This window comes from Argopecten irradians, chromosome 15 (genome assembly GCF_041381155.1).
Source record: "Argopecten irradians isolate NY chromosome 15, Ai_NY, whole genome shotgun sequence".
NCBI classification, from domain to species: domain Eukaryota; kingdom Metazoa; phylum Mollusca; class Bivalvia; order Pectinida; family Pectinidae; genus Argopecten; species Argopecten irradians.
Genome location: NC_091148.1, coordinates 14,125,507 through 14,140,694, shown reverse-complemented (window position 1 = coordinate 14,140,694; position 15,188 = coordinate 14,125,507). Strand labels below are relative to the sequence as shown.

General features: G+C 34.8%; 1 protein-coding gene across 1 annotated transcript in view; it reads left to right on the top strand.

Annotated features, from left to right (window-relative positions):
• Window positions 1-15,188, top strand: part of LOC138309204 (cullin-associated NEDD8-dissociated protein 1-like) — a 39,754-nt gene that overhangs the window by 12,416 nt on the left and 12,150 nt on the right. The window contains 19 exon segments of the mRNA XM_069250353.1: window positions 123-277; window positions 678-786; window positions 3,240-3,425; window positions 4,207-4,318; window positions 4,894-4,987; window positions 5,565-5,682; window positions 6,333-6,464; window positions 7,152-7,185; window positions 7,573-7,672; window positions 8,153-8,237; window positions 9,065-9,101; window positions 9,104-9,268; window positions 9,717-9,791; window positions 10,671-10,766; window positions 11,015-11,082; window positions 12,073-12,167; window positions 13,902-14,005; window positions 14,433-14,500; window positions 14,735-14,924. Of these exon segments, the coding sequence (XP_069106454.1) occupies window positions 123-277; window positions 678-786; window positions 3,240-3,425; window positions 4,207-4,318; window positions 4,894-4,987; window positions 5,565-5,682; window positions 6,333-6,464; window positions 7,152-7,185; window positions 7,573-7,672; window positions 8,153-8,237; window positions 9,065-9,101; window positions 9,104-9,268; window positions 9,717-9,791; window positions 10,671-10,766; window positions 11,015-11,082; window positions 12,073-12,167; window positions 13,902-14,005; window positions 14,433-14,500; window positions 14,735-14,924 (2,023 nt within the window).

The window sequence follows — 15,188 nt, the reverse complement described above, 5'->3', positions numbered from 1 at the left end:
GTAATCAATTAACACTTCCAACAGGCTTTTGAAGATCTGAAGGACTCAATAAAAGCTATGAATATTTGTATATTTACTCTGGTTGCTCTTAAAACCAGGAATAAATCTTTCTTCTTTTACAGTGATGATGAAGAGGAGTACAGTGATGACGATGATATGAGTTGGAAGGTGAGAAGAGCTGCGGCCAAATGTCTGGACGCCATCATTGGTACACGACATGAGATGTTAGTGGAATTCTACAGGAACGTGTCACCTGCTCTTATAGCAAGATTCAAAGGTAAAATTTAATGTATTAAAAAGAAAAGTTGAAGGGTAAAGATTACCCAAAGTGAAGTTCAAGGGTAAACGGTTCTGGATGTAAAGATTATCCAACATATTGTCAAAGGTTTCATAGAGCAAAGGTATATGTTTCGCAAATTAAAGTTCAAGGGTTAAGTTTTTCAATGTGAAGTTGAAATGTAAATGTTTCATCAAATAAAGTTCTTAAAGGGTAATGTTTCTCAAAGTTAAGTTCAAGGGTATATGTTGCACAAAGTAAAGTTCAAGGGTTAAGTTGTTAATTATAAAGTTGAAATGTGAACATTCACAAAGTAAAAGTTTAATGATAAATGTAAAAGATTTCTGAAACTTAAGTTCAAGGATAAAAACTGATAATGTGATTTGTGGTATTATTACAGAGAGAGAAGAGAATGTGAAGGCAGACATCTTCCATGCCTATATAACACTGTTGAGACAGACGAGACCAAATATCACGTCAGACCCGGATGCTATGGACCAAGACGGAGGGTAAAGTCTTTCTACTATTTATAAAAAAAGGGTGACAAACTCAGAATTTCTACGTGATCCTCGGGAGAAATATTCTGAATCTTAGGATACGAAAGAAATAGTTTAATTACGTAATTTGAGAACAATTAGTTGCCATTGTTTGTAATATTGTACAGTTCCACCAAAATTATAATGTCACAAGGCCAGACTTAAAATAATGTTGGTTTGCCCTTTTCCGACCTGGAATTTTCAGAATGGGTCGGTAGGTAGGAAAATTATTTTATTTTATTTTGCAAAACTCAAACTTAGATAGTTTTGACTCAATTACCACAAATTGTCCCATCTTTGTCAAAACATAGATTTATCACTGGATGTTACAACAATTGAAAATGTCCATTGTCCGCGTGTAGAACAATCAAATCACATGCAATTGTTATGACGTCATAAACAGCTGTGACTCACACTACACATGATGTGTCAATACAAGTACAAGACGTATAAGAAAAATAATCAAACATGGGCGTTTTGTCTGGGCAGGGTTAGCATTGAATGTCTATACCCTCGGGAAAGAGTCTTTAAATATTTTCTGGACCATCGTACATCAACCGAATTTCAAAAAAATATCCATACGTCCGACGGTGGACTTCTATCTTTGACCCTTGACCCCAATATTCTGACATTCGACAATGTTACATCCGACTACCAAAACGTTTGAAGATCCATGGAATGATTCAACTTTACTGTATTTGACCGCAAATAAGGCCCCTCCCGCAAATAAGACCCCCCACCTATTTTTTCAGTTTACTGGATGATGGAGTAATTAAAAATATCACCAAAATGACTTTGTATCGGAAATTCTTTTTGTTTGTTTTATCGGCATAGAAAAATCACGTAGTAAATAACTGTTTGTGTGCTTGTTATTTTTGTCATTTAATTCAAGGTAATTTACAGGTGATTTAATTTAATTATCAATAACTACAAATTTTCTTGGCGGTTATTTTCAACAAAATATGCCGATATATGTTTCCATGCACACTTCATATCGTCATTGTCAACACGTTTTAGTGTTCGTACGGCTTGTCATTTTTTACATGAATCGGCAAAGATATTCGTCATTGATGCAGATCGTTTCTGCAGTCGTGGATTCTAACTCAATACAATAATTACCTAAAACATCTACTTAAGGCATTTACAGTTTCAAATATGTTAATTTGTGAACGTAACGTACCTGTAGATTTTTTACTCAAGTATATGATTTTACATAGGCTTGAGTAAACAATCTGTGTGAGAAAGTTTTATGGTGCCGGGCCAAGTTGGAGAAACCATGCTTTACTTTTCGGCCGCCATGTTTTGTTTATGCATTCAGCATAATATGATTAGCCGCAAAGTTTCGTATTTTACTCTGGAAACAAAAATACTTACTACGATGTTTTAATGCAGTTAATACTTGGATAAATATCTGAAATATTATCAAACTATCGTCATATCCATAGCAATACCGATCGAATTCCCAAACACCCGATGTGAAAATGTGAAAGTATGGCTTCAACCCGGCGCCATTTTCCTACACATGTGTGTACAATGTTACAAACAACTGCATCAGTGCATGTCGGCACGTTGAAGTTAAATCACGATCGTTTGCTCATTTGGCTGAGACAAATGTACGTAAATTTGAATTTGAATATTTTAAAATAAGGCGAAACAAAAATTTATACCGCAATTCATCAAAGGTTTTCACACGGCACTGGAATTTGGAAAGTACACGACAATAAAAAAAAAATTCACTAGAATATTTCAATAAAAATTTTTGAGTCGGGCCGATTTTCATGGGTCGGTCGGAGGAGGGCAAACAAACAATATTTTAATTTAGGCCCAACCACTACTGTGTATAGGTTGGACTAATTAACCTGATCATTCTCAAATTATGTCATTTTACTATTTCATTACCCAGGCATTAAAAAATACTTTATGAAATACATTTTCCTATTGAAACATATTGACATAAGTTTGAGACTAAGGCTAACCGTTTGTTTAATTATAATTAGGTCCTCTGTAATGAAGGTCAGGTATTCTTGTAAATCACTAATAATATATTATAAAATGTTAACGGCCAATTCAAATTTGTCACTATTGTTTTTGCCAAAATAACTAAGAAAGATTTTTGTGTTTTGTTAATCAGAATAAAGCTGCTTTCCTGTAGTAAATTAGTATGGTCTCGCACTAAATCAGACAACTTTCCCGGAACAGTCAAACAACCTTCATATACATTATATGAAGCAGTACAGCATCACCAGATGACCCTATTTGGCTGCTATAACCAAGATCCCAAATTATGCAGGTTTTAATTACTATGAATTAAAAAAAGAAATGCCATAAAATTATGCCAGAGTTAGAAAATGGTCAGTTTTGACAAGTTATATTGTATAAACCTTGTAGAGTTGATCACATCTCTAGTTAAGTAAATTCTATTGCAGACCACTGTGTCAGCTACAGGGCCAGATTCCAGATATCGTGAAAGCCATACACAAACAACTCAAAGAAAAAAGTGTCAAGACCAGGCAAGGATGCTTCAGTCTCCTGACGGAGTTAGTCCTGGTTTTACCTGGTGCCCTGACAGACCACCTCCAGGCCCTGGTCCCAGGCATTCAGTACTCTCTAGGGTAGGTATACACAGAGTTAGTCCTGGTTTTACCTGGTGCCCTGACAGACCACCTCCATGCCCTGGTCCAGGCATTCAGTACTCTCAAGGGTAGGTATACACAGAGTTAGTCCTGGTTTTACGTGGTGCCCTGACAGACCACCTCCAGGCCCTGGTCCTGGCCGCGGGCATTCAGTACTCTCTAGGGTAGGTACAACAGAGTTAGTCCTGGTTTTACGTGGTGCCCTGACAGACCATCTCCAGGCCCTGGTCCCAGGCATTCAGTACTCTAGGGTAGGTACAACAGAGTTAGTCCTGGTTTTACGTGGTGCCCTGACAGACCATCTCCAGGCCCTGGTCCCAGGCATTCAGTACTCTCTAGGGTAGGTACAACAGAGTTAGTCCTGGTTTTACCTGGTGCCCTGACAGACCATCTCCAGGCCCTGGTACCAGGCATTCAGTACTCTCTAGGCTATCTGCCCTGCAGGTAGCTAGAATGTTAGAATGTATTGTACTAGTTGCCCCAATTAAATGATTTGCTTAAGTCATTCCTTACTTTCAATCGTAGATTTATTGTTTGTTATAATTCTTCTTTGACATTTAGATAGAAATCAGAAGATTTCAAGATAAATATAAACAGAGAGAACATTTTCACCATTATTATTCCAACTTGTTCGTGCAAAGATATGTATTTAGAAAACATTCTTGATTGAATTGTTTGGTTTTCAAGCTACATTCCTATACTTAGGATTAATAAGTAGATATTTGAATCTGTTCCCTCAAACTTACCTTTTATATTACAGTGACAAGAACACCAGCTCCAACATGAAGATTGATACCCTCTCCTTCCTCAACTGTATCTTGTCTCACCACAATCCAGTTGTGTTCCACGCACATATCAAAGTCCTTGCTCCTGTAAGTTAAAAACAGCCTTCAGTCTCTATGTGGAACTCTTGAACATTTCTCTGTGCATATCTTAATTATCCTCAATTCAGCTTCTTAAACAAGAACTGAAAGTCAAAAATAAGAGATATACTTTAATCATGTTATGTTAAGTTTCCAAGTACTCAAAAGTGCTGGGGAAAAAAGTTTCATTAGATTTCTCTTGAGATTGTTCTTAATTCTTTCTGTAGAATATATCATGTAAAAAATGTGATCATCATAATTGAATTGAAAAGTATCTTTTCTGTATGAAAAATGTAGAAATGAGATAAAATAATGTCTTTTGTGTGAAAACAGCATTAAAGCGTAACCCTAAATAAGTATTCTGTCTTTGCATATTGCAGAGTTAGCTCCCTTGTGGGAATGTTTCAATTGTGACGTCATTATTTTGTGGGCGCAATTCACATCACATTCTCCGAAAAATATGATGTTACACTCGCAAACACATGAAGTCACAATGCCTATCGGCAAGAACAGATAACTCTGAAATATGCAAATACAGAATAATCACTATATGACGACTAACAGATAAATTCTATCATTTACAGCCTGTAGTACATTCTGTGGCGGATCCCTTCTACAAAATCACCTCTGAGGCTTTACTTGTCACTCAACAACTGGTCAAGGTTATTCGACCTCTAGGTAATGAACTTTAAACATTTCAAACGTACTACAGGATATTAAGCTGGTCACGAGTACTATGAAGCAACTTTTCTTTCATGGTATTCAATTTCATCATCTGTTAACCAAACATATACAGTAAAAAAAACAGTTATGAGAACATATTTGGACCAACAAAATTACGATATAATCATAGTTGGTTACTTACACATACAGTAAAGCAGGTTTATAATGAACATTTTTACATGAGTCCTATGGTTATAACATAATAAGTTTCATTCCTTGTCCAGGTTCCTATAAGATGTCTGTAATAAGTGTATAGCAAACTATGCTTATAACCAAGTGATCTTGCTAGTCTCCAGAGGTTTGTTGTAACAATGTTTTACTGTATTGCAAAGATTTTACAAGAACCTTGACAGGGAATGAAAATTACTCTGTTATAACCATGACTTTGTCGTAAGTATCTTCGTTTTAAATGTTACTTAATCAAGCATGTATGTAATTACATACATAAATCATTTAACAGTGACCTAGATTTATGTTACTGATGTCAAGATCAGACTGATACCTGTGTGACCCAGAAACCCTGTTGTTGTAGAGGTGCCAGTGAAGTTTGACTACAAGCCGTACGTGAAGGATCTGTACTCTTGTACCTTAGCCAGGCTAAAAGCTGCCGACATTGACCAGGAAGTCAAAGAAAGGGCCATTTCCTGTATGTAAGTAGTAATACGTGTTTTACGGAGGGCCTTTACATTGTCAGTTGAACCTGCTCTCTCAAAGTTGCCAGAACCGCAGGAAAATCTGCAGTAAATAAATCTAATGTTCCATGCACCATGGGGTGGATGGCATTCCTTATTTGAAAAAGGAGAACAATCTTAAATCGCTTGACAGTTTTTGTGATATACATATTATAAACTAAATGGGTATTGGTCTTGTGTTGCATGTGTATTGCTTGTCACCTCTTCTGAATACAACCGAGTGTGAAACACATGCAATCATTGTAATGTATAGTGTCTGTATTGTAGTGTAAGATTAAGTTTTGTCCAATGTAATGTCCATTGTAATATTGTACTGTGTATGTTATGAAAATCAATAAAATTGAAATGTTAAAAAAACATCTACATATCTCATTGAGTGAACCATTTAAAAACAGTCATACCTGTCTATAAAGACCAACCAGGAAACAGAAAAATAGTTTTTATAGCCGGGTGGTCTTTATAGACAGGTGGCATTGTGTTAAAATTAGCCATTTTGGGATCTTAAGGAAGTGGTCTCATTGGGCAGGTGGTCTTTATACAGAGGTGGTCGCTGTATAAAGGTATACTGTATAAAAATTAACATAATACTCTTCTGTTATCTTTTTTAGGGGCCAAATAATCCGTAACCTTGGTGATAGTTTGTCTGCGGAACTGAAAGAGTGTTTACCAATTTTCTTGGAAAGATTAAAGAATGAGATTACGCGATTAACAGCAGTGAAAGCCCTAACCATGATAGCAGGGTAAGTTATCTGAGGTGGTCTGTACATTAATAGAAGATCCCCATCCCAGAATGTCTCTGTTCTATCTTAGCTCAAACAATGTTTTCATAATAAATTTTCCAGGTTGATTTGTGGTATTATAAACAATTTCGTGTGAATTTTGCCACAATCAATAAAACTTAAATTAAACAAGGCCTTTGAATTAAACATGTTTTGGATGCTTCAACTTTATCAATCACAATTTAATAATAAGAAAATATTATTTCAGATTTGTTATCTGAAAAGTTGACAAAAAGAAGAGATATAAAAAAAATTAAGTTGAAAACATATGATTCAAGTGAAACAGATGAAATTGTTTGAGTAAGTGTTAGAAAATAAATAAAATAAACTAAATGAAACTGATTTAGTGCAATATGTAATATGTTAATATGATTAAATTGAATACTTGCATATAAAAAATATGAATTTTATGTTTTGTCTAAAAACGTTTTTTTAACAAATATGAAAAATATGAATGTGTAAACAAAATTAATAAAATTATTGTACTAAAAATGTGTATTTTTTAACAAAATATGAATGAAAATTATGTTTTATACTAAAAATTGTATTTTTTACAAAAATTATGAATGAAAATTATGTTTTATACTAAAAATGTGTATTTTTTTAACAAAATATTAATGAAAATTTATATTTTGTTTTTGTATTCAGGTCCCCTCTGAACATTGATCTACGTCCTATACTGGTAAGATTTACATTTAGGTAGATAACTTCGACTGATCCTCATCATACCATACAAACTAATACAAATCATTTTTCTAGGTTTGATTTTGTAAAATCATGTTAATGTCAGCCTAAATTCCTACCTTTTGTATGGTTTCTTTTGGGATGTTGTGTATTGTTGAGTTCTGCTGAAATTTGTATATAAGATCTATTTTCTCTAGAGTTTTACTGTATAGATTTGGTATAAGATAATTCATGTGTAACTCTGTTTTACAACACACAGACATATTATAAGAACCTTATGTGGTCTTATATGTTTCCATTATTAAATAATTTATTATATTTTCATCTGTTAATAAATAATGACTTGGTGATTTGAAGATAATGCATCATATTTTTGTTACAATAGGATGAAGGGATACCAATTTTAGCGTCCTTTTTGAGGAAGAACCAGAGAGCTTTAAAGCTGAGCACACTGACGTGTTTGGATGTCTTGGGGAAAAATTATGGTAAGTTTGCATTGCTTTATGTACGACACAAGTGGATTACAATAAGTTTGCATTGTTTTATGTACAGTAGAAGTGGATGTATTTGCAAGTATTTAATTTCCAATATTTTTGAGTTTAAACATTTCTTGATATTTTTCCGGTAAGTAAACCTGTCAACTTTCTGCAACACAGTTTCATATACACTCCAAATATTACACATGGGAGAAATTTCATGCTAAAACGAAACCTCAGAATCATCTTCGAGCATGCATCTACTATCGCAATTTTTCTGAATTTACAAATGTTACAGCTTATTGTTTGGACTAATTATGAAAACATTTTAGCCTTAATATATAAACTGTGTACAGTTCAACCCACTTAATAAGAGCTCTGATAGTACAAAATCCTGTTTTATATGAATGGGCTGTATGAACATTTTATTCGCTAACTGAACATGAGATTGATGATATAATTGAAGATGGATTATTTGTTTATCTCCAGGTCCTGCCTTGACTACTGGTATGATCTACGAAATGATGAAAGAAATGCCACCTTTAATTAGTGAAAATGATCTCCATGTCTCACAGGTAAATACAGATATCTATTGGTAAAATATGTTTCACTCTTTACATTCACTTGCCACTTCTTGTCACAACTAACTCAGCCAAAGTGAAGTCTATAGGGGTATCACTGACACCCAAAACGTGACCAATGTTGACATGGTAACATTAACTGATCAACGTCAAAATAGTTGTTCGATCTTGTGAAGTGTATCGTCCTTGATAAATAGTTTTCCTGGTCTTGCTTGAACAATTTAAATGCGGAGACCTCCAAAATGAGTTAATTATGTAAATATAAGTATTTTACTATCTTGCTATGGAATCTATGGTCTATATTCTGTATTTGTATATTACATAGTTATCTGCCCTTGCGGGTAGGTATTGATTGTGACGTCATGCGATTACGAGCATAACGTCATACTTTTCGGCGAAACATGAATTGCGCTCTCAAAATAATGACATAACAATTGATACCTACCCACAAGGGAGCTAACTCTGTAATATGCAAAGACGGAATAGATGCCAGAGTTTTGCAAACTATCTACATATACACGCTACCAAATCTCATAATGTGTGCTGCATACATCATGAAGATTGTCTGTAAAGCTTTGTCATCTATATAGACCATAGTTTCTATCGTAAGATAGTTAAATGTTTAATTATTTGTGTGTTTAAATTGTTAAATGTTGATATCTTTGTACATGGATATATTCACAGAGATTTAATTTTGAAAAAAAAAATAATGAAGAATTTTTATACGCCACGAATAATTCCACTTTTACAGTGTAGTATTTATTTTATGATAAACATAACTAAGTTTATAGTTAAGAAACCTGTACCTCTGTCCACATATGTTGACGTTGCACCTGTTGACGTCCATATCTAAGATCACCACAAGTCGTGTATGGCTAGCATACCTAACGAGATACTCCCTCAGATCCTCCTGTTGATACAGTCACCACTGCTACAGGGCGGAGCTCTGGGTTCCCTGCTTGAGTTCTTTCAGGCTCTTGTCGCCACAGGTCTACCGAAACTCGGTTTTAAAGACTTACTACAGGTGAGTATACTGAATGTTTCATAATAACTGAGACAGAATGCTTATGTTATTGCATACCAGTACTATTTGAGAAATTAACTAATTTGTACTATGTATCATTATTTGATTTATATTGCCACATATTTGATATCACAATATTGTGATGTGATATATTATTTATACAGTCACATAGTAATAGTGATGAATTAAGGGAAGCATTGTACATTACTGCCAGGTTTCTTTTCCTTTGGTTTTAATGATTTCTTGTCCATTAATATTTTTATATATCAAACCGCTAGCTAGTTTGAACAGCTGTACAATCATTTGCTGTTTTGTTCTTGTGACTTTGTCCTCAAATGTAATGGTAAAAAACGACCTTTTCAATCATTCTTGCTAGAATTTTAATTTAATAGAGATAAATGTGAACTGGTAAATGGATTACCATTGATACAAGTTTGTTTATTTACAGATGCTGATACGGCCCGTGTACAACCCGCCCTCTAATGCCCAGACGTCTAGTAATGCTTTTGCAGTCCACAAACAGGTGACGTGTCCTATTATGTTCAGATCTTGTAATATTATGTAGTAGGCCAGTGTCTTTGTCTTAAGCATTGCATTCACTATTTTTCTAATTTCATCGGGGTATGAAAGAAACTTTGTTTGCAAACTGTGTGAATCCGCAAACAAAATTTCTTTCATAACCCGATGAAATTAAAAAATAGTGACTTTAATGCTTATAATTAATTTTCCAGGCTACTTTATAAAATGAAATAGTTTACACGTACAATTCCATTGATTTTTTCAAGGGATTATTTTTTCCAAATCGATACGCAACGTCAATGTTTCAATTGTGACGTCACGATAACATCGGGTTTCCGCGTCATTCTCGGATTTTTTTCCATCGTGGAATGAAAAATATGGATACGCCAATCAGAAAGTCAGAAACAAAGAGAAAATTATTTCGGTTTTAAAACATTTATTTGTCACTTGGACTTGAATTTTCATTTTGAAGATACAAAATCAAAACTTGTGCAAGATAAATTTTGATATAGACTTTCCAAATTTCCAAGGGGCTTTGGTGAATGGGTCGTGAGTTTGAATCCTATGTGGGGCATTTGCAAGGTACTGACATCTGGCTGATGTTTTTTCTCATGGTACTCCAGCTATCTTCTACCTGTAGCGGGATTGGGCTGGGACGATCATCGGTGACAGGTAGCTCTGTTGGTAGAGCACTCAGCTAGTTTTCGGAGGGTTCGAGTCCGTGTATGGCCGCTACATTTTTTCCTCTCCTGTTACATACCAATAAACCCCAAAAAGCCAAGAACTTGAACACTAAGGATGATGGAGTAAATTATAGTTTCTGTAATTGTTTTTTGACCAAGGAAAGAGTTGTTGATAGTGACAAAGGTTTGTGTTTTTACAGGCATTCCATTCCATAGCCAAATGCATGGCCGCCCTGACAGTGAAGAGTCCCGCACAAGCCAACAATGTTGTCAACCAGTTTGTTAGTGATGTCTGTGTAAGTATTAGAATTAAACTGTCATTGACCTACTTTTTCATGTCATTGACCTTCTTTGTCATGTCAATGAGCTACTTTTCATGGATCTACTTCATATCATCTACCTTTTTGTAGTTTTTCATTAGAGTGGAAACATGTTAATTTTAGCTCGAAAACATAATGAGTACTCTGTGGAGGACTTCCTTTTATAAATTAATTTTTATATCAAGTTTGGTGTAATTCTGTGTTCTTGTTGTTTTATATTTCAGAATGCTAAATCGTCAGATTCTGTCAAATTATTTGCTTTACTAGCTTTAGGAGAAATAGGAAAACATATGTAAGTACATTTTATTCTTTACCCTCGAAACATGGTCCATTTGTTAACATCCTGAAGTGATGTTTCCCGTTTCTTCTCTAAATCAAATCAAGCAACATCATTTTTGACAAATTTCAAGACTACAAGAAATCAAACATTTAAAACTATGTTACCAGAATGTTCTTTGGTTCCCTTTACAGTAAAAAAGAATATTTTAAGTGATAATATACTGCTGTCAGTTAAACATGAGAAAATAACTCTTTCCAGGGAGACAATTCTAGATGTATCCCTCCACAGAGGGCCATAATTGTATAGTATACTGCTGTCAGTTAAACATGTTTATAAAGAAACATGCATCAAATTTGTGATTATTTAAGCATAACGGGCGCCATGAATATTTATCTTTCGGATGGATGGGCTTCATATCAACTGTATGTCTAATCGGGTAACAGTTTATTACTTATATTTCCATTACGATCATTTAAATTCAAAACTATGCACGCATATCCTTTGAATTTCCTGCTTGCGCTACTGTTGACGTCCCAAAGTTCAATAAACGGAACAGCCATAGCATCCGCTTCTGAGTATAGTTCAACACAAAACGGTTAGAAACAAACTAAACAAATGGAAATTATGCGATGATATTTTTTAATACATTCCATTTTGTCAACACGATAATACTATTATATTTCATAGACCGCACAACTTTAAAACCACTTTTAAAATTATTTGACCGTTATGTATAGGCGTAAGCATACATTGTATACATTGTCAGTGACGCGGCGGAAACGTTAGATATTCATACGCTTGACCAGATCGGAGTTCATAGCCTGATATTGCCCATCTGGTTTAACATAGATTAAACCGGAAACTGAATGTAGAATGGAAATATAACATAGTATTTGTCATTCTTTTTCAATTTTCCTATGTTACTTATATACATGTGTAACAATCTGTATCAGGGTTCGTTACAGTCCTGTTTTACTGTATGTGTGACTTCTGTTTTAACAGTGACGTGAGTAACCACGGAGAAATCCAGCTTGTAATTTTAGAATCCTTCTCTTCATTAAATGAGGAAGTGAAAGCAGCGGCCTCCTACGCACTTGGTAGGTAGCTGGGGAATTATGTTTACTGAACCCAATATATGGCCAGGGCACTTGGTATGTAGCTGGGGAATTATGTTTACTGAACCCAATATATGGCCAGGGCACTTGGTATGTAGCTGGGGAATTATGTTTACTGAACCCAATATATGGCCAGGGCACTTGGTAGGTAGCTGGGGAATTATGTTTACTGAACCCAATATATGGCCAGGGCACTTGGTATGTAGCTGGGGAATTATGTTTACTGAACCCAATAAATGGCCAGGGCACTTGGTAGGTAGCTGGGGAATTATGTTTACTGAACCCAATATATGGCCAGGGCACTTGGTAGGTAGCTGGGGAATTATGTTTACTGAACCCAATATATGGCCAGGGCACTTGGTAGGTAGCTGGGGAATTATGTTTACTGAACCCAATATATGGCCAGGGCACTTGGTAGGTAGCTGGGGAATTATGTTTACTGAACCCAATAAATGGCCAGGGCACTTGGTAGGTAGCTGGTGAATTATGTTTACAAATACTGAACCAAATAAATGGCAAGGGCACTTGGTATGTAGCTGGGGAATTATGTTTACAAATACTGAACCCAATAAATGGCCAGGGCACTTGGTAGGTAGCTGGGGAATTATGTTTACTGAACCCAATATATGGCCAGGGCACTTGGTATGTAGCTGGGGAATTATGTTTACTGAACCCAATATATGGCCAGGGCACTTGGTAGGTAGCTGGGGAATTATGTTTACTGAACCCAATAAATGGCCAGGGCACTTGGTATGTAGCTGGGGAATTATGTTTACAAATACTGAACCCAATGAATGGCCAGGGCACTTAAAAAAACATTGTTATACTTTCTAAGTTTAATATTTTGTTTAACAGAGAAAAAATAATAATCAAGATTCCATTTGCAAAAAGGCCTGCAATCAAACATTTCATGTTTTTAGTAAAAGCAGCTTAACAAAAATATAGATTATCTTCGTACCAATTTCCATAAAAGACACATTCTTACAAAATGCGGTCAAAATGACATTATCCTTCACATTTGAGCAAGTTAAAAAACACTAATATTAAAGATTTGTCCTGATGTTCTAATGTCTAATTGATGAATTGGCAATTGTTTCATTCTGAGACGCTAATTTTTTTTCGCTGCTAGTCATTTTGACTACTAACCCCAAAATTTTACTAGTCCGACTATTTAATGACTAGTCCAAATTAAATATACAGCTGTTTTGCTTCAGCACTTCAAATTCAGTCCTGATTACTTTACAATTTTTTACCCAAATGGTAGTCTGGATGCTTTAGTTCACACAAATTCTCACAAATTGATGCATCCGGACTGAAATAATCGCATAGAGAATGCACTCAAAATGTGTTGAAAAATGCAATTGACCTTTGCCCTTGTATTTGACTATATTAATCAAATGGGGAGCCACTAGTCCAATCAGAGTAGGTCATTACAATTGGCACTAGTCTGGTTGTAAAATTACTAGCCATGGGCATCGGACTAGTGCTTAGAAAGGATTTGATTTGTTGAGAACTTAAGCTGACCAAAAACACAGTGCTTTACAAAATATGGAACATCTTGCATTACCTATATAATGTCATATTGAAGTGTCAATGTCTTAAAAGTTAAGAAATAATGTTGGGTTTCAGATTGGAAATACCGGGAAGTTCAGAGATTTGGAGTTACTACCAGCTTCAGAAATGATAAAAAAATGATGCTTTGTTTTGTGTTTTCAGGTAACGTCAGTGTTGGAAATTTAAACAAATTTTTACCTTTTGTACTGAAAGAAATAGAAAACCAACCAAAGCGACAGTATCTACTTCTACATTCTCTAAAAGAGGTAAGAACGAGTGCTAGAGTGGTATGGAAATTATGAAAAATATTTGTCGTCTTTATTTCAACACCTTTTGAAATTGATTTAAAGGTCCTCTACCTTTCCAAGACAAAAAAAAAAATTAAGTTCCTTGATATCAATGATATCATAAAAAAATTTAAATTGACGGCCGAAGATGAAGTTACAACACCTATCAAATGCAAGATTCCCTGTGCAATCTTAATGAAAGTAATGAATAATCTTTTCGCTATTTTGCTGTCTGACGCAGTGATAGTCAACTAACACTCGTAATTAGGACAATGGCGGGATATAACAGTAATGGTAACCCCTGGTGTATCAAGGAGGTTATAAGTACGAGTAATATTGATTTTGAAAAATTGTAAGTACAAATTATTTTGATTTTGACAGTGAATTATCATTTTGATTTTGACAGATTATAAGTTGCGAGTCTGGATCTACAACAGGAGTTGATAACCTGAAGCCATATGTACAAACTATATGGTATGTACCTCTTTAATTAAAAAATATAATTTGTCTTCTACGGGCAAGTCAGACATCCATGTTACCAATACATGTTTCAGGGGCTAGAATTTGGTATACTGGTTAACGTTCTTCTTTATTGTTGAAAATACAGTATGAAAGTATTTATTAATAAATCCATAACTACGATCTATTTATCATCAGTTATTAGTGAAATGTTGTCTCTTAAAATCTGAGTCATTTCTGCGTTTCCAGGACAATGCTATTTCACCACTGTGAGTGTCCGGAGGAAGGAACTAGGAATGTTGTGTCTGAATGTCTAGGTAAACTCACACTGATCGACCCCACCACCCTTCTCTCCAGTCTCAAACAGCACCTCAACAGCCAATCAGCTCTCACCAGGAGTACAGTCGTCACAGCAATCAAATTTACTATTTCTGATCAAGTAAGTCAATTCTTTGCAGCTACACTTATACAATCAATTTGTTTGCTCCAATTGAAAAAAAAAATAGTTGAAAATAAAAACTTATGTCTGCAAACAATTATGCTTTGGACTATGATTATAGATAAATGACTCTACTCTGATTAGCTTAGTGTTGTAGTTTTTGGAGGAAATGATGTACACTACACAAAGTTTGATAGATGTTCCTTTGTTCAGTCATACCTCTGTTTAAAAATTATTTTAGAAAGTGTTTTTTTAATGTAAAGT